General features: G+C 38.8%; 2 protein-coding genes across 3 annotated transcripts; one reads left to right on the top strand and one right to left on the bottom strand.

Moving 5' to 3' along the window:
- Positions 1-3521: 3521 nt before the first annotated feature.
- Positions 3522-8971, bottom strand: LOC306859615 (isocitrate dehydrogenase [NAD] subunit gamma, mitochondrial-like). The gene is made up of 12 exons (XM_079400731.1): positions 8739-8971; positions 8406-8453; positions 7674-7771; positions 7469-7584; positions 6378-6438; positions 6154-6286; positions 5943-6076; positions 5698-5800; positions 4607-4753; positions 4430-4524; positions 4195-4255; positions 3522-4020 (listed from the first exon to the last, which is right to left on the bottom strand). The coding sequence occupies exons 1-12, from the start codon at positions 8811-8813 to the stop codon at positions 3916-3918; spliced, it is 1176 nt and encodes a 391-aa protein (XP_079256857.1). The 5' UTR covers positions 8814-8971; the 3' UTR covers positions 3522-3915.
- Positions 8972-10382: 1411 nt separating this feature from the next.
- On the top strand, positions 10383-23432 carry fam120c (family with sequence similarity 120 member C). 2 transcript variants are annotated; one of them, XM_079401573.1, is made up of 16 exons: positions 10383-11687; positions 12937-13183; positions 13275-13357; positions 13513-13641; positions 13735-13837; positions 14215-14288; positions 14381-14667; positions 14762-15008; positions 15372-15543; positions 16039-16288; positions 16419-16533; positions 18940-19149; positions 19237-19462; positions 19553-19679; positions 20630-20693; positions 20785-23432. In XM_079401573.1, exons 1-16 carry the CDS (start codon positions 11163-11165, stop codon positions 21064-21066), a joined length of 3141 nt encoding a protein of 1046 aa, XP_079257699.1. In that variant the 5' UTR covers positions 10383-11162; the 3' UTR covers positions 21067-23432. The 2 variants fall into 2 exon arrangements, with proteins under 2 accessions (XP_079257699.1, XP_079257700.1); XM_079401574.1 differs by having other exon boundaries at positions 11022-11687; positions 20633-20693; positions 20785-23426.
- Positions 23433-27107: the final 3675 nt, after the last annotated feature.

Genomic DNA, 27107 nt, shown 5'->3' with positions numbered 1-27107 from the left:
GATGTGTCACTAAATATATTAAAGGTGGGGTAAGCGATTTCTGGAGGCCAATGTTGATATTTGAAATCACCAAAACAAACACGCCCCTATCCCAAAAAGGTCCCACCCCTATTTTGATTGCTCCACCCCACACATACGTAGCCTACGCAACCCAGGCAACGATTAGTTCTGTGAAACAAAGCAAAATCAATGTTACACCATGTCTACACCAGACGTGAGCGTCGCGACAAAATACTATAGAAGTCATTATAAACAGTGATACTGTGTACACTGGATGCTGCACGGCACGACAAATCCCTGACAGAAAATTGCTGCCGCGTTCTGTTTATGACATGCTGACACAAATTTCAAATGATTTTCAACGGTCGCTTTATCGCGTCCAGTGTAGGCAGACTTTAGCTGTTGAGGCGCGCCGCGTCCGGTATAGACACGGTGTTACTCACCTATCGAGAAGAAATAAAGCAGCCTCGGCGTCCGATCGCAGGCCTTTCGCTCCTTGAGTTCTCTCCAGCGCTGGAAAGCTGATCCGATATTTACACGGGTCCTACTTCTTGCCTTATTGTTCCGCAGACATTTTCCTCTTGTGTTTTTTATCCGCCATTTCTATCTTTCTGTCGCTTGGCTCGGCTGTTCACTGAACGCTCTCTCCTCCACATCATGAGTAGACACGCCCTTACTGCTGATTGGCTACAAGTTTGTTTTGGTATTCGGCCCCGACTCAGCTTTCTAAAGCGTTTTTGAAAAATTACATACCCCACCTTTAATAGACTACTATACTACTTAGTATTAAATAAATGTATTTGAAATATTACTTTTTTACTAGATTCGTAATGTAGATTTCAAGATGATCAAATTTGTAATAATTCTCAATGGACGACTCCTGAAAACATTTGAACTTATTAAAAGGAACACTCAAAGCAGTAATCCAGAAATGGCTTTATTCTATAGAGGCGCAGCTAATGTGAAAGCATGCTGCTGCTTACGTGTGTGGTGTGAAACAGGCCTTACGGTGAGACTGGAGCGCTCACACTCACCCCTAATGTTACCATGGAAATAAGCAGTGGCCCTTGTAAGTTCCTGCTGGGGAATTGAGCACCTCCTGCTGTTGTTTCCATCATGGCTAGATCTAATGCGCACGGCCGCTGATGCTGATCCGGGATGACTGCAGGTCTCGAGGAGGGCAGCGGGTGTCTACACTAATTACTACAGCCTACGAGAACCTGCGCTGAGCAGCGTGATGTACAGACCGAAAGGGGCAGAGATGTACATGTGGAGGGAGGGAAAAAGGAAGAAGAGATGACGTGAATGCACATGTGAATGCATACTTGGAAGAGTAAAAAAAAAAAAAAAGCAAGAATCAGAGCGGTTATGTGAGTAGCTATAGACAGCGTGATTGCTGGCTCCACTGGGCTTTCAAGTGCCCTGCATTTTGGCAACATTTAGGTCAAGATGTCTTCAATTTTTGATGACATTAAGTAGCTGCGTCGATGTAAATGTGAGGGTAAGGAAAGGTATGAAATCACAAATGCTGGTTCCATTTTGGACTGAAGGTGGGAACAAGGCCAGCCTACACTATAAACATATATCCTTAAGTCCACAACAAATTAAAGAGACAGGAGAGAAACAAAGATTTTGAAATAAATACAAGGGTTTTATTAAAAATTAAAATGCTGAAACACACAAAAAATTTCAAATCTGCATGTGAATTTTGTAAGTAGACTTGATGGGGTAGAGGGAATTAAATGCATTATGTATGTAAATGAGACTAATAGGTTTTTTAGATTTATTATTATTAATTAAATTTTTTAAAACATTTATTATTTTGATGGTTTTATTGGGCTCAGGTTATTGGTTATTGCTCAAATTTAAGGTACCCAAATATTATTTATGTTTACTTATAAGTACTTATTTATATTTAAGTAGCTTGGTTAAAAAATGGATGAAAATAGTGTTTTAAGGGATAATCAATGGGTTCGATAGGTTATACGTACTATGGTTTTACTTTACATCTAATTTTCACAGTTGAGTTTGTATACTGTAAACATTTGTTCCATTAAATAATATTAAATACAGTGACTAACCTGACTAGTTAGCCACTTTCACATAACATTCCTGATCCCCCGCCACGTGACTGTTTTCTTTGTATGTCCAGGGTACAGAAAGAAGAAAGGAGGAAAACAGAACAATCTACTGTTTCCTCTGGGAAAAGTGATGAAACTGCCATCCTCAGCACTCCAAAACTGAGACCGGCTGTTTTGGACAGCTCTCTTCAGTTGGAATATGTCTTGTTTTTGAAAGCACAGTTACAGACAGCAAAATTACTTTTGGCCCTTTTCCATTTGATTCGTGAGCTGTTTTTCTCTGCGTTGCTGGAGCTGAGATACTGAAGCTGTTTTTCTCATTTTACTTCAGAGGTACTTCAGTACTCCATTGTATATTACCAGCAAAGCGATCATAACGGCCTGCTCGTGCCCCTCTCTCCCTCCTGCTGTGAGCAAAGATCGCCAAATTTTTATTTATTTTTCCCAATAATTCAAATCATGAGGGGGAGGGAATGTATGTGTGATCAACAGAAAAATGTAATCAGTATAACCTCACTTTAGCATAATTCTTCCTTCCTTTTCACTCCTTTTTTGACATTCCATCACTTTCTTTTTCATTGCCCTCTCGCTGGCAATGGCAAACTGGTCTTTTTTCCACTCAATTGCTCTCTCATCAAGAGAGCGCTTACATTGATTTAATAACCGCAGGGTGATATTAGTTCCTTTAAAGACTTTCTCTCCTTTGATGGATCCTTTTCTCATCTGACCTTTTTGTTTCTCCTGCTTACAATTATATGAACTCCTGCAGATCAAAAACAAGTGTTGCTGCTTGTTAAAGCTCACTAGTTCAGCCAAACTTTGAGTAATTTCCCTTTCTGTGCATCATTCATAAACACAAAATGAAAACATAATTGTACAGTTGGATGAATCAAATAAATAAATCAACCTCAAAAGAATGGCTGTTATTAATACCAATCATAACACGACGACTGCCAAAAATCTTTGCACAGCACTTTGTTTTGGACAAATATCTAAACCTCTTAACTTTTGGTTTCCTAATTCACTGATGGCAGATGTATTTACGCTCAACATTCCTACAGGATTCATGATGCAAAATAATATCTAATTGATGACTACCAAAGATGGAACACTCAAATGCCATGTCAAAATAAATGTATAAATAAAAGCTGTTTCTATTTTAAAGTGTACAAATTCCTTCTTTTTATCACTATAAGAAAAAAATAATAATTCTAGCTCACTCATTACAGCAAACAGTCACTTGCGCTGAAAGTAAACATTACATGTAATATATTTCACTTTTTGCACTACAGCAGTCATAACTTTTTATAATACTCATAACCAAATGTCAAAAAATATTCAAATTTGATAAAAGCTGAAGTGCAGGGTTTTAGTGCCACCTACTGGAAAATGTTTGTCCATTAAACCAATCATACTGTCTATTTCACTTTGAACATGTTTGATAAAGTAATAGACATTTATTCATGAAAGTGTTTGGTGTATCCTCAATTAACAACAGGCAATAAATAATAAATGAATAAGATGAAAACTTCAATACAGAACCTGTTGGGTATGAAATGAAATACACAGCAGTCCAGCCCAGTTCAGATAAAGGCCTTAACTCAACTTGATCATAACGGATAAATCACATCAGAAACATTTATACCGCTAGATATATAGATTACAAAAGAAAAATACACTATTTCAACACACTAACCTATATCTTTACAGTCTCTGCATCTTTTCATTAAAGAATTCAGCGTGCGTCCTGTGTTTCACAAAAGCATTAGATTGTTTCTGTGTTCTCTGTGAGCTAGAGGTGTGTGTGAGGGTCAAGAACATGCAGAAATGAAGTTCAGATATGTTCTGATATGCGTGGTCCTCCTCTCTGGATCTCCTGCATAATAGAGTAGACCACATCAGATGTAGTACCCTGACCTCCCAAGTCAGCAGTCTGCAACTGCAGGGATATAGAGACATGTGAAAACAAATGACTATACAATGAGTTTAGTAGAGATGTAATACTGCAGATGTGTTAGAGTGGATAAAAGGGTATGAGCAATTGATTTCGCTCATCTTAGGTGAGATGAATTGCTATAGCTGTTGGACATAATGAGCATGTATTGTATGATACCTGAGTCTCAGACAAAGTTTTCAGAACTGCCTTTCGAATCATCTTGGCATACGCATGAAGCCTAGGAAAGAGGAAAGACAGCCCTGACATGAATGTAGTGCACAATTCCAGTCCTACAGCTAACTTTTTATGTATAATTATGTTTCATGTGTAATGCATGAAGTAAATGTGGATTTAAAACCTCTAATATTAGTAAATCCCCCAAATGATCAAATTAATATTCATACACACATACTTTAAGTGATCCAGCATTAGGCAGCTGGCCAGCAATGTGGCCGTGGGGTTTGCAATATTCTTGTTAGCAATGCTTTTCCCAGTGTTCCTAGTGGCCTATATAAAAACAAAAGATATCTCAGCAGGTGTTGTTTAGTCACTCTAATTGTTGACCAGTACATGCTATGTTCTTTCTTACACTCTCAAAAACAACGTAGTCCTTGCCGTAGTTGATTCCTGGTACCAGGCCTGGACCTCCAACAAGTCCAGCGCACACATTGCTCACCACATTTCCATAGAGATTAGGCATCACCATCACATCAAACTGCTGGGGCTTAGAGACCAGCTACACCAACAAAAACATATTCAAAACTTTTCACTATAAGCCTTGTTATTATGCATTGTAAAAGGTATAATGTACATTCTAATGCATTATATCTTTTCATAAATATATTAACCAAAGTAAAACAAAAATAAAAAATATTTTATACTTGTTACAAATGCATTACTTTTTATATTACCCGTTACAATATTTATAAGATATTGTAATACATTATAAGGTGCTATATACAAGGCATAATTAATGCATTAAAAATATGTATAATGCATTATATATAAAGGCTTCCAGTAAAGTGTTACTAAAAGTATTGTCATTATATTCTATATATTGTCTAATAGTGTAATTATGTGTAGCTTTTTTTGTGTTTTAAAGCATTTTAGGGACATAAAACGCAAATTATGCTATATAAAATACATATTTTTTTAGTTTTAATTAGGATTATATTGTCCCTATACAAACAAACCCAAAATAAATGAATAGATAAACTATTTATTATATCATGTAATACATAGAACCCAAAACATACAATAAGATGCACTACCGTTTGAAAAGTTTTTCAAATACATTTTCTATATTAATGCATTTTTAAATGTAATTTATTCCTGTGATGCAAAGCTGAATTTTTTACTCCAGTTTTCAGTGTCACATGATCCTTCAGAAAACCTTTTTTATATGCTGATTTGCTGCTAAAGAAACATTTCATATTATATTTAATGTTAAAACTAATTTTCTCAGGATTCTTAACAAATAGATAGGTCAAGAAAGCAGCATTTCTTTGCAATAGAAACCTTTTGTAACAGTATAGTATACATGTCTTAACTGTCAGTTTCAAACAGTTTAATGCATCTTTGCTGTATAAAAGTATTAGCTTATTTTAAAAAAAATCTTACTGACCCCAACCTTTTGGACTGTAGTGTATCATGTACTTATGTAGTTCACCATTCATCTACCTGCATGGCGGTATTGTCCACGATCATGTTATCAAATGTGATATCAGGATATCCAGCCGCCACATCTTTACAGCACTGCAGGAAAAGGCCATCGCCAAGCTTCCTACGAAGCACAGGAAAAACAATCCTTAACTAATTTGAACCTGTACCACAGGAAACTGCAAGATATATGCAGACGTGTTTTCGTCTGTTGATTTGGTTGAAAGTTGAAAGTAAAGCAGAGTTAAGCAAGAAGGGACTCTCACATGATATTAGCTTTATGTACTGCCGTGACCTTGCAGCGGCCTTTCTCTCTGGCCAAGTTAAAGGCATACTCAGCGATCCGCAATGAATTCACACGCGTTATGATCTTCAGACTCTCCACCACCCCGGGAACATTCTGGAAGAGAGGAGATTTAAACTTAAGAATGAGTATAACTGGTGTCCTTAAACTACAAGAGACCCAAACACACGGACCTCATGCTCCAAGCTGCTGTACTCTCCTTCTGTGTTCTCTCTAATGATGATCACATCAATGTCTTTGTGGCGGGTCGGGACGCCAGGAAGAGACTGACAGTGCATGACATTAGCATACAGGTCTAAAGATGTGCTGTCGGAGAGTTAAAAACAGTCATTAAATTAACCCTCTGGATTTACCACAGATAATCAAGTAAAGGAAAAACAAATCCAAGATGTCTTACCGAAGCAAATTGTTCCTGGATTTATGAGATGGAGGAAGGTTGTGATTAGTCTCCATGTTACCTGCAAAAGAATCTTGATTTATAAACTGCAATTTAATGGAATAGTTCACCCAAAAATGAAAACTTGCTGAACTTTACGCACCCTCAGGCCATTCAAGATGTAGATCACGTATTAGAAACAAATCCATTATTAAGGCATTTTAACTTTAAACAGTCACTTCAGGCCAAAATACAAGTCCATAATTCATAATAATGCTTCCTCAAGTGAATAAGTCTATGCCCTGCTGTCCTCTCACATCAAAATCAAGTGATTTATTTGTTTAGAACAGTTTTGGATTGTTTTTGCTTGTAAACTGTGCTTGATCTGTGCATATTTCTCTCCTGATTCAGACGAGATGACATTTTGGCCAGAAGTAAAGGTTGGTTAAAACACCTTGATGATGGATTTGTTTATTACAGACACGCAGCTTTTCACTTCAAAAGACATTAACTGATAAACTGGAGTGGTGTGGATTACTTGTGGATTATTGTAATGTTTTTATCAGCGGTTTGGACTCTCATTCTGACGGCACCCATTCACTGCAGAGGATCCATTGGTGAGCAAGTGATATAATGCTAAATTTCCCAAATCTGTTCCGATGAAGAAACAAATTCATCTTTGATGACCTGAGGGCGAGTAAATATTCAGCAAATTTTCATTTTTGGCTGAACTATTCCTTTAAATATGATAAGTCTATAATTATTTGTATGTTATGGCTGATAAGTTAAGTGGCGAAATGAAATTTATATCATTTTGTCTCAGTGCATTAAATATAATACAGTGAATTTTGAGATAACACACATGATTTAAATTAATATTGATTTTGAGATTTGCTAAAGATTTAACAGCATTATTAAATTATTAGTGTTTTAAAAGGTTAACTTTAAGTGACTTTGTTATATGATGACAAAGGTAATCTAAATGTAAAATGAAAGGAAATGAACAATTAAATATCCATTGTCAACCAATAACTGATATGGTACCAATATATTTATTCACCTAATATGCAGCAAACATGTTTGCGGTTGATGAACCATTTGTTCATGCTCACCCTTAAGTGCTACTCCATTACGTTTGATTGCAGTAACTGCATTATTAATGCCATCCTCAGAGGAAGCAGACGAATCCACCCTGACGATCTCAAAATCCACTGGTACACAGCAGAATCTGTGAATATTATTGAATGACAAAAATATAAGGGCTCTTCTTTAGTGTTTTCTGGTGAAGTCTGTTTATAGCGAGCTGCTTCTTCCAACCTGAAAAGCTCTCTGACGTGGTTCAGCAGTTCTGGTCCAATACCATCACCAGGGATCAAAGTCACCGTGTGTCTGCCTCCGTATTTAGCAGGAGGAGGCTGATGGGTAAAGATGCAAAACAGACCATTAACAAAAGAAGGGCAAAGGTCAAGCTCACAATATAAAATCTCATTTTCAAAAAAATACTTTTATTCAGCTATCGCTGCTATTAAATTGCCATGTTGAGATGAATGCATCAAAATACAACACTAGTGTTTTCTATTCTAGAGAAATCCTGAACCAAATACCTGGAAGCAACTTTGTAAATAATTATGTTTACTGTTGCTATATTCATTGTATGTTGATGTATCGAAACATGACAAATCTATAGTTTGCAGAACCAGTACTCACAATAGTCTGGTCGCGGTGGGTTGATGAGTCAGAGGGAGTAAACAGAAGTGGTTAGTCAGAGGAGAGAGTCAAATCCATTCTGCTTTGGTTATGCTTACACAAATCAGCGTACAAGAGAGAAGCAGAACAGTGGAGATGCATTTAAGTGCTTAATTTAATTAAGATATTACCCAAAGTATATTACAGGCCCTAAATTAAAGTAATTTCAGATGAATAGGGCGAGGGAGTGAGGTGACAGTAAAAGATTAGTCATGCTGTAATTAGTTTTCATTAAGTAAATCATCAAATGTAGGGCAATAGGGTCAAACATGATCATAAATCAAGACATCCGCCCAAACTTACAGTATATGAAGACTTTGTCCTCTGGCAACACACTGCAGGGCTTTTCGGCTGTCAATATTAGATAACAGAGAAAAGAAAAATTGCACAAGCAGTATTCAGCTGGTCCTTCATAAATTTTCTAATTCCAAACTCTTCATAATTTGAAACATAGCGTGAAAAAAAGTCTAAAATATCGCAATAAACGTATTGATATCACCTGTAAGTAGTCAGTGACCTTGTCACTAAAGGCACCTTTCCCCGACCTGACTTTACAAATATCTATTTCTATATTCTGCACACGGTAAACTAAATGCGCTTGACATGTGTTGACTGATATTTGAAGCGGAGGCTTACGTTGTTTGCGGTGCTCTTTAGTCCGGTCCATGGCTGCAGACGCGTCGGGAAGAGGACCAGCGCTAATCTGGACATTTAGGATCGAGTTAAGCTTTCCGCTCCAGCATCAGCAAAGAAACCCAAATAAATGTTTGAACCATTTAACTCGGGAATTAACTTTTTTTTTTAACCAAACACTTTTACTGTGGCGCGCTCTAGTGTCGTTTATGTGTATCTTTATATTGTTGAGGTGTGCAGACATGACGTCAATTTGTAGGCCAACCCGATCACCATGGGGGGTGTTTTTTCGATCCATGAGTAAATTATGGTAATTAATATTACTTGAAGGTACTTTTACGTTTTGTACTCCAACATACATTACATACAGTCATAGGGCTAACTTTCTTTTTTAACTGAATTTGCTAATGTTGGTATAAAAGGACTACAACTACCAAAAGGATGTGTATTTACCTGAAGAGTCATACCGTTGTAGTCTTTGCTGTAAGAAATTATTTGCCAAATTGTTTGGGAAGTAAGCCCAATTGTGATCATTTTAATTCAAAATAAGACATTGTTTTATATGAACATCTTTATGTTATTTTTCAATGTTTAAAAATATAAAACACTATTTTCAAGCAAAGAATGACTACTTTCCTTATTTTTACACCGAAAAAAACAATGCATTTGTTGCATTTGTTTCAGAGGAGAGATAGGTGTATTTGAAATGTATGGTACATCTCTAATCGGGGATGCTTTTTTTAAAACATTTTGATGCCAAGTTCTCTTAAATATGATGCTATATAACTACATATTTTCATATATAAAGACCAATTTGTACCATGTGAAAAAATTAAAACATGCTGTTTCCAAAAATAACTCTTATTAAACTGTGTTACTGTTCTGAAGCCAAAGAATGTTTTTAAATATTACCTGGACAAATATTTATGTTTTATTGTGTTATGTTCTTTCTACGTACTCTTAGGAAATATATATCTATTAAGTTAAAGAGAAACACTTCCAGTTAAATTCTTATTTATTTCAAAGCAGTTTTATAGACAGTGGAAGAAGAGGTGAACACAATATTTAAATTAATAAAGATTTTCACCCACAAATCTGTATGTTGACTTGGCTTTGATTTCTTACTGGCAACCAGGGCTGTGAAAAACATGAAAGAATCACTGAACAGTCCCTAGCAGAACAACAACAAAAAAATAAATAAATAAATGAAGCAGTAAAATAATAATAATAAAATTTTGGGTAAATGTATTGAAAATGTTGTGGCACTGGTAGCGAATACCTGACAGCCCTTAAATAGGCCTACATTTCTAAGAGTATTTATTATTTTTCCTTCTCTTAACTGCAGAGCCCCTGGTATCCTCTTGTGATCCACCAGTACTAAATTGTTTATTTTCACGCTAATTGAAAATTTAAGAGACTGTGATTTTAATCTAACTTTTCCAACTGAACCAATTTTCCCTATTAACTTTTGAATGAACCGTTCCTTTAGGATATGGCATGCCACGGGTCTGTCACTTTGCTGTACTGGTAGTTGTAGTCTTTTACTCTATAATCCAGATAATTTTTCAGTCATAAAAACTACATCCCCCAGGCACCAGGCTCACCGCTCCTCCCACTTTCCTCAGCTTGCCTGCCCTCCCACTTTCCGTTGATCCGCGGGGAAGTCGCAAGATGGCCGACGTCGCATGAAAGTATGTTCCTCTCCTCAACATGAAGTCGTGAGTGAGACAGAGAGCGAGGGAGCTTACGTCGGGCTTTTGTTTTTGTTTTATTTTAGTTGTTTTACTTTATTTTCCCCTTAATTATTCATCTCATTCCGAATCGCGGCAGCCCCTGATTTGTCTCGACTAGTTGACGCGTCAATCACGCCGGGATCTTGGCTAACTGGCTAACTGCGCGAGCTAGTTTGTTAGCCACAAACTGTAGCTCTTATAACTGTTTACCATCACAGGACCTACTGTATTCACTAGCAGCTAGAGTTAGTTTGAATCACCTAACGGTCATGTTGGATAGCAACGGCGTAGTTGTTGTTTAGTTTGCAGCTAGAAAGGTTACAAATAGGATTATATTTTGATGTTACCAAGATTGTCGACATCATAACTGTAGCGTGCGCGCCGTTATCCTCCATCGTTACGTTATAGACCGTGCAGCATTGTATTTGATCAAAACAGAGAGACTAGCGGGATTATACTATTGACACAATAAGGAATGGACACAGATTGCATTTACACGACCAAACGTAAAAAATAGCCACGCGTATCTGGAATTTTAAAGGGGGTCGGTTGGCACTTGCATTTGTGGGATAATTTTCCAAACATTTCAGCGCTTTAGTTATCCAACTACAACTGGACAGATCTAGTTCTGAGCACACAACCTAGACATCAACTTCTTAACAAGGTTCATCCATCTCAAGCGCTTAGACACAATATGGGAGTTCAAGGGTTTCAGGAGTATTTGGAGAAACGCTGCCCTGGGGCGGCAGTTCCAGTAGATCTTCTGAAGCTCGCGCGAACCGCAGGCCGTCAGCCCCCACACCACCACCACCATCATCACCACCACCATCATCCACATCATCCCAGCTCGCTGCCTCCGCCTCCCCCGCCAGCGCGCATTCTGGTTGACGCGGACTCTGGCCTTCAGCGGCTCTACGGGGGCTACCAGACCGACTGGGTTTGTGGAGGCGAGTGGAATGCAATGCTCGGCTATCTAGCGGCGCTCTCCCAGGCCTGTTTGTACCAAGGCGGACTGGAGCTGGTGGTGGTTTTTAACGGCACGCTTGGGAAGGATCGCTGGCCGGAGTGGGCACGGCGGGCGCAGGGGCAACGACAGACCGCACAGCTCATCGTCAACCACGTCGGAAGCAAGGCGACGCCCCCTCCGCGGGCCTGGTTTCTGCCCCCGGCCTGCCTGAGCCACTGTGTCCGTCTCGCCATGTTCCGATTCCGCGTGCGGGTGAGTGGCCTGATGCCCTCCTCGAGAGGAACTGTGGATTGCCATGTCCTTTTACACTTCAATGTAGAGTGTTTTAGCCAATTTGTGCTGCAGATACATTGCCAGTTTCATTGTAAAAGTGTTTTCAAAGCAAGTAAAATAACTTTAAAATCATCCATTTTAATTAAACTCTAAATTTAAAGGTGCGCTTTTCCCTAATCGAAGTTTTACACGTAATACAATGATTAATATTTTGAAAATGTTTACAATGATGTACAGGTGAGACTCCAGTCAAAACTGGATACTAATAAAAGCTGTTTTATTTTACATGGAGCGGGTCTCCTCATGACGGCTGCCATGTTGTGATCACATGACTAATCAAACGCTCCTTCATTAATCTTGGTAACCCTTTTGCTTGAGGAATAAGTTAATCACAGCTGACAGTCAATTTTGGATTTCTAACTAATGTGTGTTATAAGTTTGTCACAATACTGGAATTTATAACTTTGATACAGCAACTAGAAAAAATTGTTAGTCGACAAAATTGACACTACATGGAAAAGTGTTTTCTTATCAACTGAAACTCTGATGTGCGAGATACTTCAGGCCTGATAGCTCTGAGTAAGGTTATATATCAATAACATTATTATTAGTTCTAAGAAAATTAAATTACGAGTAGTAATACAACTGCACTGTAAAGTAAAATAAAATTGAACATTTCTTAAACAGTATATGAATTAAAGTATCTGTGACCACAGGTTTGCATATGCTTCTCATTAGAAATGTGTGTGAAGTGCTGTGATTATCTGTCGACAAAATTGTGTGAAATTATGCAGATGTGAAAACTCATAGCACAGAGATGGAGTTTACTGCATTTACTTTGAACCGAGCCACTCACGGGTAACAACACAGTGATGCACTTCACTTTGAAACATGCAACAAACTATATATTTATTTAATTAAAATACACACTGCTGTTTGTGTCTCCTTGATGTCAGAACTGGTATCAGTGCTGCTGAAAATGAGTATAGCAATTGTTTCAAATATTTACAGAATCAATATGTATCAAAAAATGTAGTATTTGACTACACAAATGTGTTCGTATAAACCCAAGATGACTGCCACATCAGCCAAAAAAGTAGGCTAACTGAGTGCACCTTTAAGCTAGATGGTCAAAGTGCTGTTTGATCAGAAATTCAGAACGATAGGAGCTTGTCTATCAGTATATCACAAGAATAAATGGTCTCCTTCCACCCTGCTTGTGTTGTAGGTGGTGCAGACCCTGGAGGACCACCATCAGGAGGTGCTATCCCTGTACAGAGACTATGGTTTTCAGGGTCTGATTGCACAGGACTCAGAGTTTGCGCTATGCAACGTTCCGGCCTATTTCAGCTCCCACGCTCTCAAGCTCTCCTGGAATGGCAAGAATCTGACCACTCACCAGTACCTGCTATCAGAGGCAGCTCGCCAGCTCGGCCTCAAGACCCAGCACCTGCCCATCTTTGCTGCTCTTCTTGGTAAGCGACACCACAGGTTTTTTTAGTCCAGGACGTGACTTTGCGGGGGGTTTTTTTGTTTGGTTGTAAATGTGTGTCTTCAAAAAAACAGGTAACCACATTCTGCCAGACGAAGACTTGGCTGCCTTTCATTGGAGTCTGCTAGGCCCAGAACACCCTCTTGCCTCCCTAAAGGTGCTTATACAATTTGTCATTTCACACATTTTCAGATATTTTCATTCTTCCATAATTGTAATTGATGATACAGACTTAAGCATCCTTGAGCATCAGTTTTATCAATATAACCCATTCTTTTAACTTCATTCTTTGATTTTCTTCTCTCTGTTCAGGTAAGGGCTCATCAGTTAGTGCTCCCTCCTTGTGAGGTTGTTATTAAGGCTGTATCTGAGTATGTGGCATCCATCAAAGATCTTGGGAATTTAGATTCGGTGGCCAAGGATGTTTTCAAGCAGTCACAGGTGAAGCATGTGTTACCATATGCATTTTCATGTACTACTTTACCTTAAAAGTTCATCATAACAAGGAGGCTTTCTCATTTTTCTAACTTCCAGTCACAAACTGAAGATAAAATTGAGAGGTTTAAGAAGGCAGTGGAATACTTTTCAGTGGCCAGTAAACCAAGACCTCTCTCCATGGGACCTTCTCCTTACCTCTGTAGGTATAATGTGGTGCTAACGTTCAAAGTTTGGGATCAGCAAGCTTTTTTTTTGGTTCTTGATCAACAAATCAGCATATTAGAATGATTTCTGAAGTATCACTGAAGACTGGAGTAATGATGCTGAAAATTCTGCTTTCCATCAAAGGAATAATCTGTTTTAAAATATAATTAAATAGAGAACACTTTTATATTGCAACAGTATTTCATAATATAACTGTTTTACTGTATTTTCAATCAAATGCAGACCTCTTACAGACCCCGAACCTTTGAACAGAGTATATGTTTATTTTCCACTGTTTAGCTTTCAGAAGCCATACATCAATCAGATTGTACTCACACAATATTAATTTGGTTTCCCTGACTCTTCTTTCAGTTCCAGGCTTTGGGCCTAGTCAGTTTAGCGGACTTCCAGGCCACATGGGGGCAATGCAGCCTGTAAAAGCTCAGGTAATTTTTTACTAAAGAAATGTAGTGCTGCAAATCATGTTTATTTTCCCGAAACTGATTTCAGCCAATCGCTTTTTTGCTGTTCTCCACAGTTTGGTCCACCCCAGGTGTCAGGTGTTAAGGTGCCTTATCCAGGTGGGCTCTACGGACCCAACCCTGCCACTGGTCCAGCCATTTTATGCCAGAACCCAACTCAGCCTCTGCAGGACTGTAATGACTCACTAGTTGGGAAAATGGGCTTTGCTGATTGGTCTGCTCCATATGATTCCTCTCAAGGGGGCAACCGACAGCCCAATCATCACACTGCTGCTCCTACAGGCCCCTCCCCCTCATCATCGTCGTCTTCAGATGGGGAGGAGCAAAATGACACCAGCACTAAGTGAGTTTATATTGTACAGAATCCGTTCATTGTGTTGTGTACCAGCAAGCAATCTGCTATTCAGAGCAGAATGAATATTCATTTTTTGTCATAGTCATTTGGCTGACAAGTCTACAAGCTGGGAAGATCCCAGTGGACGGGGCGGCAGTGGCTCTGGGGACGGGCACCATGGTAACGGAAGTGGGCCGTCCATTCCATCATTGCTGTCCATGCCAACGCGGAGTCACATGGACATCACAACTCCACCCCTTCCACAGGTCAGTGCCGAGGTGCTGAGAGTGGCAGAACACAGACACAGAAGAGGACTCATGTATCCACAGATCTACCACATCCTGACCAAGGTACAACAGTCACACAGCATGTGCTCACAAATCAGTGGCATTTCTAGGTTTTGGAGTTTTTCTTTTCATTTTTTTTATGGATTTAAGATCAGCATTATTACTGTATTTCAAAGTTACTTAATATATAATATATAGTGTATATAATATAACCTTTAATGTTTAAAGGGATGGTTCGCAGAGAAAGGAAAATGATGTCATTAATTACTCACCCTCATGTCATTCCTAGTTCCAGTGTGAGTAATTAATGACAGAATTTTAATTTCTGAGTGAACTATCCCTTTAAATAAACCCATTTAAAGTATTAAAAAGCATCTAATAATACCCTGTCCCTTTTTGTTTCTCCTTTCAATTTTTCCCTCCCAGGGGGAGATGAAGATACCAGTGTGTATAGAGGATGAGTGCAACCCCGACCTGCCTCCTGCTTCTCTACTTTTCCGTTCTGCCCGCCAGTATGCCTACGGGGTGCTGTTCAGCTTGGCTGAGACCCAGCGGAGGCTGGAGAGACTGGCCATGCGCAAGCGTAGTCCGGTTGACGGTAAGCATAGACCTTGGTTAGATGAGACTGTTACATGTTTAGAGTGTTGTCACAGTACCAAAAAATGAATGGATAATAGCAATACCAGGCAACATTTCAGATTCTCAATACTGATTTAAAAGTACCACAGCAAAAATGAATGTGCTGTCCAATGTTAATATTTAGGTTAAATATGTGCAAGTTACATCAAAACAATGGGCCATTATATTTGTTAAATAATAAAACATTGCTTGTTTTTCATTGTTATAATAATAAGTGATGAGTAAATATTAATAAACATAAATCGCCAGATAGAAAATTGTAACAATGTATTTAATCTTTCTAAATAATGAAAATATTGTCACATGCCTAATCAGAGAATTAGCTCCTGTTTTGTGTTGCTTTTATTAATAGAGTTATTTTGCCTAGCTGTTTCCCCTCTGGCTGTGAGGAAGAAGGCATCAAAGTAAGATAAAAATTAATCTAAATGTGTCTCATTTCTGTATGACCTCGCAGTGCCTCCGGTGATTGTAAAGGAGTGGTGTGCCAGTAAAGCTAAATCTGCCCTGACCCCAGAGCTCGTTCCAGCCCTGTGTTTCCGTGAGTGGACGTGTCCCAACCTGAGGCGGTTGTGGCTGGGCAGAGCGTCTGAGGACCGTAGCCGCCGTACACGAGCCTTCCTAGCCTGCATGCGCTCTGACTGCCCTGCCCTGCTCAACCCGACCTGTGTGCCATCTCACCTGCTGCTCATGTGCTGCGTGCTCAGGTACCTTTACAAGATGACATCACTTGAGACCTGTTTTTTTATTGAGAGGTTCTTACGAAATGATTAGATAAGTAGATCAGCACTGAAAATGAGGAGCTCTGGGTGCTTGAGCGGTATTGTGTGTTTACAGGTATATGATGCAGTGGCCGGGGGGTCGCATTCTTCAGCGCCATGAGCTTGATGCCTTTTTGGCTCAAGCTGTGTCCAACCAGCTCTATGAGCCTGACCAACTTCAGGAACTCAAGGTAATGCATTTATTATTAACTCTGTCACACAGTGACCACCCCCTCCAGCAATTAGGGCTAGCCTTTTTAATTTTTCTTGTATTAGGGCTGCATAATTTGGTGAAAAATGTTGTGGTTTATGTCAATGATTATTATCCATTATTATTATTATTATTATTATTATTATTATCAATAACTATAAAAACTATATTAGTAGTATTCTCATTTATTTCTGAATTAAAATGTTTACCAGGATAAAAAATATATTGTTACTGTCAAATTTCATTAAAAAAAAGAGATTTAAGAAAAGTTAAAGTATGTATATATATATATATATATATATATATATATATATATATATATATATATATCTCTCTCAGAGGTTGCGTTAATCGAAAATTAAAAAAAATGTTTTGCAGTGACTGATCAATCTGAAGGTCCGTCAATTTTGACAGATTACACTGAGGGTGATCAATTGTAATTTGTAGTTTTAATTCCCACCCCTGTCCAGTTGGTGGCGAGTGCGCTCCAGTTTGGCAGCAGAGTGCGGTATCATCAGCTCCAGAACAAAAATAAAACTGTCATAAACGGTCTTTGCTATGCCTTTGATTACGCACAGGCGAGTACCCACTAGTAAAGCCAAAGAGATAATCAGTTCACGTGCTGCTGCTTCGCTTGATCTGAGGTGTCTACAGCAATCTATCACGGCACATTAAAGAGCGCCAAAACGGTATTTATTGCTTGAATTTCCTAATAAAATGGAAAGAATTTGAAATCTGACACTTTGTTTCATATCAAAAGTTACAAAACAGCTGCGATTTAGCTGCGATTTATTGGAGGGGAGGCGCACTATGAAGTACTGTTCATTCATCAACTGAAAACAGCATCGATTGGGATTTAAGAATTGATATTGGTTCATAAAAATGAGAATCTATTAAAATAGAGGATTTTTTATTTTTTTTATATCCAGCCCTAGCATGTTTTGTTGTTTTTATTGGCCTCAGCTGTGTCACTGCTGGGTGTGTGTTGAACATGAAAAGTGACACAGTCTGTTCATCTGTTCTCATCATAAATAAATAAATGCATAAGCCTATATACTCGTCCTGTAGGTTCATTATTAAAAATGAGAACCAAAAAAACACACAATTAAATGTTATAACTAAAATATGAAAATTAAAATGACGGGTAATAATGGATGATGGAATTTTTACGACCCTGTCTTTCATAATGACAGACAATGTGTGTATGTATATATATGCACACGTGTGTGTCTGTATTTTCAGCATCTCAGAGAATGATTGAAAACTAATTTTACCTAAAATGAACTAATTTTTGAGTTAAAAGCAGATGGATAGAGAGCTGTGGATTGAGACTAAAGCGCATTTGCATGTGTTTGCATGTTCTTATATAACTGTACAGATCCAGATTACAGTAAAAGCAGTGAGAGGCGGGATTGAATTGAACACTGCACACAACATACTCCATGCACTCTTTGTCTTTGTATCTTCCACGCTTTCTTTATTAAAAGTTAATTTACAACAATTTTGACACTTTTTTTTCTTTGCCTTAAGGCAAAGCATGTTTTCAGACTAGACTAAGGCCCCGTCCACACGAAGACACGATGTATACGCATACATTTTTTACCGTATAGGCGTTTCGTCCACACGAAACCGGCGTTTTCGAAGAGTGAAACCGATCATTTTTGAAACCGGGTCCCAGGGTGGATAAATTTGAAAACGCCGTTTTCATGTTTTCGTGTGGACGGCGAATCCGTATATTTTCTGAAACGATGACGTCATCAGCCCACGTCTCGCCCCTAATCAGACACTGCTGCGTCACATAACAGCGACAACAACAATGTCAGACTACGTGCCTGTGTTCGTGCTGCAGAACCTACTGAGCTCATTAGTTTTATTAAAGCAAAATCTTCTGCTTTGTGTGTTAGTTTGTATTCAGCGCGCAAGATTTACGCACATGGTCCAAGTCTTCTTCTCTGTTTTTTTTGTGTATCTCTGTGGCAGAATTACAGCGCCACATATTGGTCTGGCATGTGTACTACATCGTTTTTCAGTCGTTTTCAGTGATTCCGTGTGGACGCAGATATCTCCTGAGATGACTCCGTGTTTACGGAATTTGAGGCAAAAAAAAAGATCGGATAGGGAGAAATCTGGCTTCGTGTGGACGTAGCCTAACTTTTAAGGACTCAACAGCTCAGCTCAACTTCAATAGCTGTATGTCACATAAAGCAAAAGGTTCAAGGCACAAATTTTTTTCAAAATAGAATGCTGTCTTTCAACTGTCAGGTTGTCAATAATCTGCTTTGAAAGAGCTCTGTGAAATCTGAAATGACATGCTACTGTGACATTTAACAGGCTAATGCCAAAAATGCCGCCGGATCATATTTCTTCTCTTTGACACTGATACCAGGTGGAGAAGGTGGATAACCGTGGGGTGCAGCTGGCCTCTCTGTTCATGAGTGGAGTGGACACTGCCCTGTTTGTGAATGATGTATGTGGACAGCCCTTGCCATGGGACCACTGCTGCCCTTGGGGCTTTTTCGACGGGAAGTTGTTCCAAAGCAAGCTAGCTAAAGCCACCAGAGACAGAGCCTCCTTACTTGATATGTGTGAAGGCCAGGTAACAAACGCATAGGTGCAGGCACATCCATTTTGTATTTGGGAATATTTAAGGTTTTTTTATTGTCTTTGACACTTTGTCCTGCAGGAGGAGCTGGTTTCGAGAGTGGAGAAGATGCGCCAGGCCATTCTGGAAGGCATCAACCTGTCCCGGCCGCCTCCCCCACCTCCACCACTGCCACCCCCTGCATTCCTCCCCCCTGCCATGGTGCCCCCTTTCTACCCCATGCATCCTCTATACCCTCCTCGCCCCCTGGGCTCAATGCCGCCTCCTCCTCACCATCACCACCAGCACCGGCCCAGGGCCTTCCCAGGTAACACCTTCCTCCCATTTAGTACATTTAATTAATTTTCTTTACTGGCCTTTGGGTGTCACTTAGTCATTTTCTGAAACTTTTTTTTAGGATTCCAGTCTATACCTCCCCAGGGTGGCAAGCTGGAAATAGCTGGCATGGTTGTTGGTCAGTGGGCTGGGAACAAACCAGTCCGTGGCAGAGTCAATATGCAGGTGGTGTCAGTAGGAGGGAAAGGGTGAGTCCATTCTGTGTCATAAAATTGTGGCCATATATTGTGGCAATTATTTATGGAGGTATGACAGAAGCCTCACAACTAATGGCTCCTCTCTCGCTGCTGCTCTTTATCAAACTCTCAATTGCACAACCTACTGGTGAGGCTTGTAGCAGCAAGCAGAGATTTTTATGCATTGAACTCTATGCATGTCGACTGCATATGTATTTCCGCTAAAATCTCAGTACTGTGTCAGTAGCAAACTCTTATTTCTAATAACTGTTTATCACAAAAATTGCTATATATTATAGTATTATATACTCTAACTATAGTAAACGTAACATTTTTGGTATTAAACCATAACATTTTAGTAACGAGGTCGAGAAGCTTTAAATAACCTTAGTTTTAAGGTGTTTCCTATTCATATTGCTTTGTCCTATCATGTTATACTTTCTCAAGATTTAATTTTGTGCTTCATTTTCTCATTTTTCATACACTGCGCTGCACCACAAGTTGCAGTGGTTTTTGACGCTAAAAATGCAGAATCGTTTGTGTATTGAGACTATACTTAAATTTTAAATTTACAGTTGAATTTTAAATTTTACCTGTCAAAAAGACTGGATTACCTGGTGAAGATGGTATATATTTATTTATATATTTATTGAATAAATATAAATAAAAATGTGCAGTGTTTTCATTTGAAATATTCACTGCTGAAAATATACAAACATGTTAAATCGCAGCCCCAAAAAATCCAATGATTTTATATGCAGTTGAACATTTTTTGTGCCAAAGACATTTTTCATAAATATATAATTCTCTCCACTATTGTGTACATTTTACAGAGCTCATCTGTTAATGTAGAGGACCTTATTGTTGTATTATTGTTTTTAAGCATAATAAAATCAGACAAAATTGTATCCCTAATGCACATATGTATATATGAAATCTGATCTTTTTTTGTTGTTTCCCAGAAGGGGTAAAGAATTAACAGTAAAAGGAAGGGGAGGGAAGAAAGTGACCACCAACAGAACACAGGTCAGTCCGATGCATAACTTTCACTTTCTAATTGCTAAATGTGAGCGAGGAGATTCAGTTTTTTCCCTTCTCCTCCCAATGTTTCTCGTAGACTCTGTCCTCTTCACCACCCCCCTCTAGCCCCCCGAAGCTCACCGAGGACGCTAAACCGGTGGGGCGGCCCACGGAGGGAACAGTGACCGCGTCACAGCAGCTGAACGGCAGCTCTTCAGGAAGCGCCACTGGTCAAGCTCTTGACCTTCCACCACTGGCCCAGCCAATCCAGTGTGCCTTAGCCAGCAGAGACAACCAGTCAGGAGATGGGGTGGAGGTAGAGGCCCCTTGTTGCCTTGACGACTGCCCATCAGATGGTGCACTACAGAAAGAGGAGTAATTACATCCCATAATGTAATAAGAATGAGAGAGTGAGAGGGGATGATCTAAGGTCGACTGCCTTTTCCTTGCAAAATTGAATATTTAGGGCACAGTAGCCACTTTGTGTTGTCATGATATAATTTATGATGCTGCACATGCTGGAAACGACAGATGGACAGTGTCAGGAATGCGGTCTATGTGTCACCTTAAGAGCCGGGTCTGGTTTAAAACTGAGCGAGTTTAAATCACAACCCTCGATTGCACATCGCCCTGAGTCTTCGGGTTCTGGACCTCATCCTTTCCACTGGCCCATCAGTGTTGTAGCATCGTGAAAAGCTCTAGAGTCTTTTTATTTTGACACCGTTTTCTTTTCAAACCTTAGTACTTTGACGATGACCTTATATGTATGATTGCCTAAAATGGCTTATTGCCCAAAGTGTATTTGAAAATTGACCTACTCAAAATACTTGCACATGTCAAGTAGCACAGCAGCACCTGCTCTAAAGTTTCCACCATACAGCAAAGAATCACTATTTGTACTACACATGGCTGTGTCTGCTGTGTACCACATAGGGGAGGATTCAAATCAACACTGCCCTGAATACAGTAGACGAGTGGAAACTGACGGAGAACGCGGGTTGTATTTGTATGTCACACACATGGTAGTCCCTTTGTTTTGTTTTTTTGGATATTATCTTATCAAAGAGTGTTTTGCATGTGGAGAATTGCTGTTTTCTTCAGCACAGGGGCCACGGGCGGCCCGAGAAGTCCAGGCTCAGAGTGGCTTGTTTGAGTAACGATGGAAAAGGAAGGAAAAGATTCGTAGAGGTTACAATCTGCATTGCATAGCTAGCTCTCCTCTGTTGCTTTCTCTCACATGTAGACAATCTTCTTTTAGGCCAACATCCCCTTGAGGATTCACAGCCGTACTCAAGTAATTCTAAAGTAGAAATATTTAAAGCACCTTAAGCCCAAAATTATACATATGCAAGCCAACACCCCCCCCCCCCCCCCCCTCGGCTGAGGAAGAAATACCCTTAAAAATGAATTGTATTGTAACGTAAAGCACTTAAAATATTATTTATGATAGTACTGCGCTATATAGATACAGTTAATTGGTTAACGTCCTTTTATTAAGCAGCAGGCCGTCATTTCTTTTGACAGTTTAACTGTCCAGATACACTTTACCTTGCGTGTTGTTTACCAGTATGACGTACAAATCAACACCAACCCATTTGAATGTGAGAACGGAGTGCGTCATAAGCTGCACTTTGTTTTAAAACCGAAAACACACTGGGTTGTCCTCGAACCAGGATAAAGAAAAATTGAGGCCTCTGGCAGAGTTAGGGAGGAAGCAGTGTGTTCGGAAGGAACCGTGATACTGTTTGACATCCCAGCCGTTTGTATATAGACCCAAATGTACATGATCCTGTTACGCAATGACGTGATTTAGGGGAGTGATTTTATCAGTGGTTGAGAATGCACACAGTCCCTCAGACAAACCTGCCATTTGACATCTCTCTGCTTCACAACATTTTGCTTTCGGGTTTTAGCAGCTCTTTTTATTTTTCGCCCCTCGTTGTTCACGTCTCCTCTGTGCCTTGTGCATGTGTACCATGTGGATGCTTTTTTGTACATGTGCATTCTCCCACCATCGCTAAAATCATTGTAGTTTTGTTACGCGCGAAAGTAATGGATCGAACGAACCTTAGGATCACCTTTTATTGTGACAAAGTCATTTTAAAAAACAAAAAAAAATTGGACTGTGCTTTACCAGATTGTTTCGTGATCAGTCCGTCTCGTCTTGTTTTTGTGACGGTCCTATGAACTCATGCACTTCTATGTTCAAAACATTACTTCTATTGAGGCGAATAGGCTTTAAAATGAAAACGAACGAAACACCCTGAAAATTAAAGCCGCACTTGCCGTTATATTGACCATTTTGCATCAGATGGTTAGGAGATTAATTTTACTTGCATGTTAATGTTTTAAATGCATTTTAAAAACAAAATACATGTTTTGTACCAATGATTTGTTGGACATAATGAATGAGAATTTAATTTTTAAGAATAATACACTTGAGAGAGGCTATTGCATTTAATCATAGTTTAAGATCTGTACAATTGACAATGTCAAGATTACATCACAGCTTTCTATTTCTATTGAAGTTCTAAGATGCACCTTATTTTGTTAAGAAGTTAATATTATATTTAGTGCCACTAAAAGTATATCGAAAGCTCTTTAAAGCAGATTATGGAAGACACCGATTATAGTTACATGTCTATGTACATTCTGCAAATTCTCTCTCTTGAGGAATACAGACAGATCAGCCCGTCAGAAATATCATGATGACCTGAAGCATGCATTGTTAATGCAGCTTGCTATAAAATAAGTAAAAAAATAAAAATGACAATGATATATCGGTGTCGGAATATGACAATACTGGACATACCGGACAGACTTTAAACCAAGAAGAATCTTGACCGTAGCGTGACAGGTAGTGTTTGTGAACTAACACGCTACATCGTCATGCACGCTAGAGCATTTAAAACCTCAACCTTAGGTTGTCACATTTTTATTACGCGTTAAGTACAGTAGTGCTAGTTTTCAAGAGAGGATCTCCAGCATGTTAGTGCATATGAACATGCATACGCACCCGTCAATGGAATTTTGGTTTCTTCAGAATAACAGTAGATCCTTTTAAAACATTCAGTCCTGTTTCATCTGTGATTAACAGCCGTTTCAGTTAGTTGGGTTTTTTCCCAGTGTGTTTGTCATAGAGTATCAGTAACTCCTTCACATTTAGTTATAAGTGTAATCTAAGAAAGGAACAGCATAAACCGAAATATACAGACACACCAAATAAAGATATAATCTCTCTCTCGCACATTCACACACACGCACACACACACACAGTACCTTTGTTATACCTGTAGAGAGACATCGGTTAGTATGAGGGAGGAAAAAAAAAAAACAAGTAAAACTTTGGCATATTCAGATATTAATGTATTGTCCAGTGTTTTAATTTCTCTTACAGTTATTTGGATACTTGATTTGCAATTTCAGATGCTTGGTTCCAAAGTTACCCTCTCCAAAGCTCTGCTTTACTCTGTTCTAGATTGCTGCTTTAACTCTCATTCAGACATTTCTGGAGATTGATGTGACAGTAAAATATAGACTAAGAAATATATATTTGGGTTGAATGAGAAGGATGCTCTGGAGATCAGTGGGGTTGTTGGAATGGCGCTGTTCTACTCCAGTTGCTGGTCTTGATAAAACCGTTAAAACATTTGGTCACAAATGCAAATCCCAATGTTTTCCCTTTTCTTTTTTTTCACCCCCTTTTCACAGTTTTATGGGCCATGATATTCACAATAAGTTTGAGTGTTCTCCCTCTTCTTAGCTCTTGTCTCTGTTCATTATTTTATTCTTGCCTTTGTTTCCCCTGCAGCAGCTCTCCTAACGTTTTCATACTAACAGTGAGAGATTTTAACTTTTATAATTAGTCTAATAATCTGTCTGCAAGTAATCTTAGACAAGAGTTGGTAACATTTTCAACAGTGAATCGAGAAATTTAACCTTACCATCTTTGGTTTCATTCAGTTGTGAAATTGTGTTTTTCTTACTTTTTTTTAATGTTATTTCAACAGCTACTCCTTTGACCGTTGCTACATTTAGTATTAAAATTTGCTTAGCAGAGATGACTAGATATTTTCAACTGTAATGATTGCAATTTTCCTCACCTCTATTTTGTATGGTATCGTTTCAAACCACTTCACCATTATGATGTAATTGTCACTCATAGAAATAACATTGTGTTTGGACAGTTATTTTTTTTGCAGTCTCTTTGAAATTGTCGATTTAAAGCGGAATTATTTTGAGCAAATTTTGCTTCCTTGCACACAAAGCAGACTAATACGCATTTGTGCAACATTAATTTTCAACCAAAGTCAATTTCTAGAAACTGCTTTTCCAGTATATTGTTAACAGTCTTGATTCTCTTTCTGGATCCTGTATATATGATTATACAGCTACATGTTTTCATTAATTGAGCTATTAGAATACGTAAGGGGTCCATAATCAGATACTAAATGAAGACAATGCGATGTTTGCATCTTTTTGGTGAACAGTGGCTAAATCTTGTATCGTCCAGTTTCATTGCTAAAATGAAGATTTCTTTATTTCCTCTCAAGTGGAGCCTTGGACACAGCTCTTCATAGCGATTAACCCTAGAACACTTCTTCAGCTCCCATGCACATGTATCGTCCCTCTGAAAAATGTAGCTTCAATGTAGTCATGGATAGGTTAAGTGTGAACACATACTGTAACCATGCACACACACACACAACAGCTATTTTGGTAAAGCGTTTTGCCTGTGCATTCCTGTAGATTTGTGTCTGGACCTCAGATCTGACTCTCGCTTTATAACTGTTATCCTGGCTCTGCCGCCCTTCACTCCACAGGACCACTGGTGTGGTCAGGTTTCGATCCTAGTCTGATAACAGCAATGTGTTGTGTACAGTGGCCCGCTGACATCCTACATTTTCTGGAAGTACGTAGCCTCTATATCTCGTCCTCTCTGCTTTTTAGTATGTGCCCCCAAGACCGTCAAGACATCCATTTGTAGGCAACACATTCTGTTGTCTGTTCTTGGTAATCCGATCCGTTCATCAACACACACGCATTGATGCATGCATCAAGATCTCCAAAAGCTCCGAAAAATTTGTGAAGTGAAGGGTAAAGTTCATTATTATTATTGCTGTTATGGTTATGATCGTTATTAACAATTTCTCATTTTTAGTATAAAGAAAGCACCTGATTGTTTTGGAAAAACTTTCTTTTTAATTTGTCTTGCTGTTGTGGTCTGATTTCACAGTGGATTGGGGAGAAAGCCAAAAGGCTCAGAGCGAGAGAGAGTCAAAGTTGGCAGTCATGTTTGTATGGTTGGGAAATGACTTACAGTGCTGAAATAAAATTTATTCTTTTAGTAAACAGGAGTTTGGGTTTTTATTTTCCTGTTTATTTGAAAGGCTTTCAGCATTATACTGCCATGTTTTCTGTGTAAGGAAATGCGGCTTCTGGGTTGTAACTGAAAAAGTAATATTCAGCAAGGATGCATTAAATTGATCAAAAATGTAAAAAAAAAAAAGTCAGAAAATATTTCAAATAAATGATCCGTTTATCTTTATTCACCAATGAATATATCAAAAATATTAGTCAACTCAACTGTTGTCAACATTGATAAGAAACGTTTCTTGAGTACAAAATCAGTAGATTAGAATGATTTCTAAAGGACACTAAAGACTGCAGTAATTATGAAAAATCAGCTTTGCATGGCATGAATAAATTCCATATTTAAAAAAAAAAAAATACTATTAAAACTACCCCAGACTTATGGTAAATATACCATTATTTAATAATTTTTACTTGTTCATAGTACCTTTCTGTTAATGTTACAACTGACAACTAAATGTGAAAATTTATTCGTAGATCAATAACCTGCCTGCTGTTAAAGTACCGTTCATTGTTTTACCTAATGCATGAACATGTTAACTCGCTGCACTTTAATGCAAAATGTTAATAAAATGTAACAATTTATAACAAAAAAATGTTGACTAAAAATTAGCCAATCAAACTTTTCTTTTTCGTGCAATGTCCGTTTATTATTTTTTCTAAGCTTTACATTTAGCTGCCGTTTTCTCTCGTGCAAGTTGTGACATTTGAGAACCACTGCTTAACCGCACACTTTGTAGTCCACTTAATCATCTAGTCGTGATCTGAAGGGAAGGCGGATCGGATCACTCGAGGGGCAGGTCACCTCAGGGGTAGATCTGCGTGCCTGCAGCTGGTGTATCTCTGTTCTTGCTGCTGATGTAAGATGGCGGTATCTTGTACAGTCGCGGTCTCAGGTGAGCGAAAAAACCACGGTCCTCCTTTGAAATGTCATTGCCGCAGTCACCGTGAACACTGGTGCTACATTTGCATTCTGTCTTGCTTTTGCCTAGACACATTTCAGTTTATTGTGACGACTAGGTTTGTTTTAGCATGCAATATATTGAT

The sequence above is a fragment of the Barbus barbus genome (genome assembly GCF_936440315.1).
Source record: "Barbus barbus genome assembly, chromosome: 40".
NCBI classification, from domain to species: Eukaryota; Metazoa; Chordata; class Actinopteri; order Cypriniformes; family Cyprinidae; genus Barbus; species Barbus barbus.
Note: the sequence above shows the minus strand (reverse complement) of the source record. Positions and strands in the feature narration are given on the sequence as shown.

Coding starts and splice junctions, on each gene's coding strand:
- fam120c (XM_079401573.1), top strand. CDS start 11,163: ATGGGAGTTCAAGGGTTTCAGGAGTATTTGGAGAAACGCTGCCCTGGG. Junction 13,358..13,512: donor ACCCTCTTGCCTCCCTAAAG/GTGCTTATACAA, acceptor CTCTCTGTTCAG/GTAAGGGCTCATCAGTTAGT. Junction 15,009..15,371: donor TCTACCACATCCTGACCAAG/GTACAACAGTCA, acceptor TTTCCCTCCCAG/GGGGAGATGAAGATACCAGT.
- LOC306859615 (XM_079400731.1), bottom strand. CDS start 8,813: ATGTCCAGATTAGCGCTGGTCCTCTTCCCGACGCGTCTGCAGCCATGG. Junction 4,754..5,697: donor TGGACAATACCGCCATGCAG/GTAGATGAATGG, acceptor TTGTTGGTGTAG/CTGGTCTCTAAGCCCCAGCA. Junction 4,021..4,194: donor AAACTTTGTCTGAGACTCAG/GTATCATACAAT, acceptor ATATCCCTGCAG/TTGCAGACTGCTGACTTGGG.